At 49.9% G+C, this 2,763-nt stretch overlaps 2 protein-coding genes across 2 annotated transcripts in view; both read left to right on the top strand.

Moving 5' to 3' along the window:
- Nucleotides 1–593, top strand: part of LOC100906770 (heat shock 70 kDa protein cognate 4) — a 1,838-nt gene extending 1,245 nt beyond the window's left edge. The window contains exon 2 of the mRNA XM_029112984.1: nucleotides 2–593. Within this exon, the coding sequence (XP_028968817.1) occupies nucleotides 2–543 (542 nt within the window). The 3' untranslated portion in view covers nucleotides 544–593. The remainder of the gene's footprint in view (nucleotide 1) is intronic.
- Nucleotides 594–2,238: 1,645 nt separating this feature from the next.
- LOC100904446 (heat shock cognate 71 kDa protein-like) lies at nucleotides 2,239–2,756 on the top strand (the record flags this gene model as incomplete). The annotated part of the gene is made up of 1 exon (XM_003738203.2): nucleotides 2,239–2,756. A coding segment is annotated over exon 1 (384 nt), but the record flags the coding sequence as incomplete, so codon positions are not given.
- Nucleotides 2,757–2,763: the final 7 nt, after the last annotated feature.

Raw genomic sequence — 2,763 nt, 5'->3', positions numbered from 1 at the left:
CTCGGTGTATTCGATCTGACGGGACTAGCTCCAGCTCCGAGAGGTGTTCCTCAAATCGAAGTCACATTCGATATCGACGCGAACGGAATCCTCAACGTTTCGGCCGAGGACAAGTCTTCCGGGAAGCAGAACAAAATAACCATCAACAACGACAAAGGAAGACTCTCGAAGGAAGACATCGATCGCATGGTCAACGAAGCCGAAAAATACCGCGATGAGGACGAGAAGATGAAGAAGAAAATCGCGGCGAAGAATGCTCTCGAAGCTTACTGCTTCAGTCTGAAAGGAACCTTCGAGACGGACTACGACAAGATCAAGGACAAAGTCCCCGAATCAGAGAAGAACTCGGTCCTCGAGCGTATTCGGGAGACTCTCCAATGGCTCGACGCGAACCAACTAGCGGAGACCGATGAGTATGAGCACAAGCAGAAGGAGCTGGAGCAATTCTGCCGACCCATCGTTTCCAAAATCTACCAGGGAAGCGCATCAGGATCAGGACCCATGCCGTCAGCTGGAGGTCCCACGGTGGAGGAAGTAGATTAGGTATTATTAGTGGAAGATAGTCCAGTATATCATGAATCATGATGTCAGTATAGAGGTCTGTGATAACTCAGCACTACATAAGTTAATTTTCTGTGTGACATCGCATACTGTATGTTGAATTCCAGGCAATGCCCAGAGTTTACTTCATAATAAAAAGACTCAAGTTCCACTCGATAATCATTCGTTTCGTCATTCCACAGAGGCCATCTTGAATATTTCTGACGCGGGCTGTGTGATATTACAATCTTGTTAAGTAATGCCATGACAGGAGGCACGGAGGGTCATGAAAGATTCCCATCGGACAGGCGGAGCAATGTCGACTTGGAAGGCGAATTTCAGATATCCGAAATGAGATGGGAAGGGACTCCGAGGCGTCTCCGCCTGTGATGATCCGCGATTTCTAGAATGGAACCTCTACGATGGTCCGGGGAAATTCGGTGACTCCTGGATGATTTCCCGGCAAAGGCGAGACAAGGATGACGACGGACTTTCGTGCCCATGACTCACGAGATGGATTCGGGGCCTATTCTCCGCTCAGAGTCGATGGAGTCTCTGCTTCCGAGCGTGAACAGGAAGTCTAGACTCATTCCCTGAATTCGACGGGATGCAGAGAAGATGCAGACCTCGCCTGAAACGTGAAGGCATTCTCATCAATGGGCTATCTTGGGGTCTGTGCTCCGCCACTTGGAAGGGCCGATGGAGAGTTCGATCACGATGCAGGAGTATTTTGTGCATGAAGCGTGAGTCGGCCCCATTTCAGAAGAGGATTGAACGCTGAATACTCACTAATATTATATATGAGGCGGATGTCGACTTTCCTAAGACATCCAGGAAGGTCGCGTATGAATGAGGCAGCCGAAGAGACGATAGCTTGGGATAATAAATGATTTGCGCCTCGATCATTTTCCGAAGTGAGTCTAGTGGACAGTACCAATCCTCCCGTTGCTTGAGCGTATCTCTTAGGCACATTGGTGCACATCTGGCGTGATCCCTCACGTCACGCTGAAATAAATCGATCGTCAGCCCTGCTCTTCCAAGCAAGCGAGCCCTGCAGCATCGCTCGGGTATCTCGGACCCTCGAACGGCGGCTAAAATCTCGAATTTCCCGCATGATTCAGTGGATGATCCTCCGGGGCTCCTCGGGATTGAGTTCCGCAAGGATCTTTATATTATTCTGCTCAATGTGTTCTCTAGTGTCCTACATGCATGTTGGTGAGTCTCTGGAAGAAAAGAGCTTCAACCCTCTTAATCCTATCCTCAGAATGGTGGCTCCATTGACTTCGGGACGTCTAGACCCTCACGGACCGAGAGAGGGGGTCTGATTCTAGCAGGATTGAGGAAATTTTGTGCATTTCGACGGCTTGCCGATCATTTCGAGCTCAGATGAACGGAGCATTGTAAAGAGCAGAAATGCTGGAAAGCTACCGGATCTGTTTGAGTCACGGAGACAGTCACGAAAGATGGAAGCGGGGCCGAAGAATGTGCTGTAGACTCCCTCCTTTTGTTATACCTCGGCGCAATTTGAACTCGAGCATAGGGCCCGGGCTGAAATTCCATGCGCTCGTCCTGAGCTTTCGAGATATCGTCTCCCGAGCTCTCGCGAAATGTCGAGAACCTTCGTGTTCGGTCCAGTACTCACCAGATGGCGCTGTTGAAGCTATATAAGTGGAGCTCTGGCGATGGCTCAGCATCATTCTCAGCCAAAGACACCGAGACGAAAACTCAGGTGACAGCCCGCTACAAGCGCGCGCCTTCGATATTGAATTCTCAGTTCTCGTGACGCTCCATCGTTTTTCTGTGAACCTCTTTTCGTGCATTCAACATCCACAATGGTGAAAGGACCCGCGATCGGAATCGATCTAGGAACCACCTATTCTTGTGTTGGTGTATTCCAACATGGGAAAGTCGAGATCATCGCCAATGAACAAGGTAACCGAACAACTCCTTCGTATGTTGCCTTCACCGACACCGAACGACTCATCGGTGATGCTGCCAAGAACCAGGCCGCCATGAACCCTGAGAACACAGTCTTCGACGCTAAACGACTCATCGGACGACGTTATGACGACACCAGCATTCAGGGCGACATGAAACATTGGTCATTCCAAGTGAAGAACGACGGAGGCCGACCGAAGATTCAGGTGGACTTCAAAGGAGAGCGCAAATCTTTCTACCCGGAAGAAATTTCGTCGATGGTTCTGACGAAAATGCGCGAAACCG

This window comes from Galendromus occidentalis, unplaced genomic scaffold (assembly GCF_000255335.2).
Source record: "Galendromus occidentalis unplaced genomic scaffold, Mocc_1.1 scf7180000075836, whole genome shotgun sequence".
NCBI lineage: Eukaryota > Metazoa > Arthropoda > Arachnida > Mesostigmata > Phytoseiidae > Galendromus > Galendromus occidentalis.
This window is presented reverse-complemented; position numbering and strand designations above follow the sequence as displayed.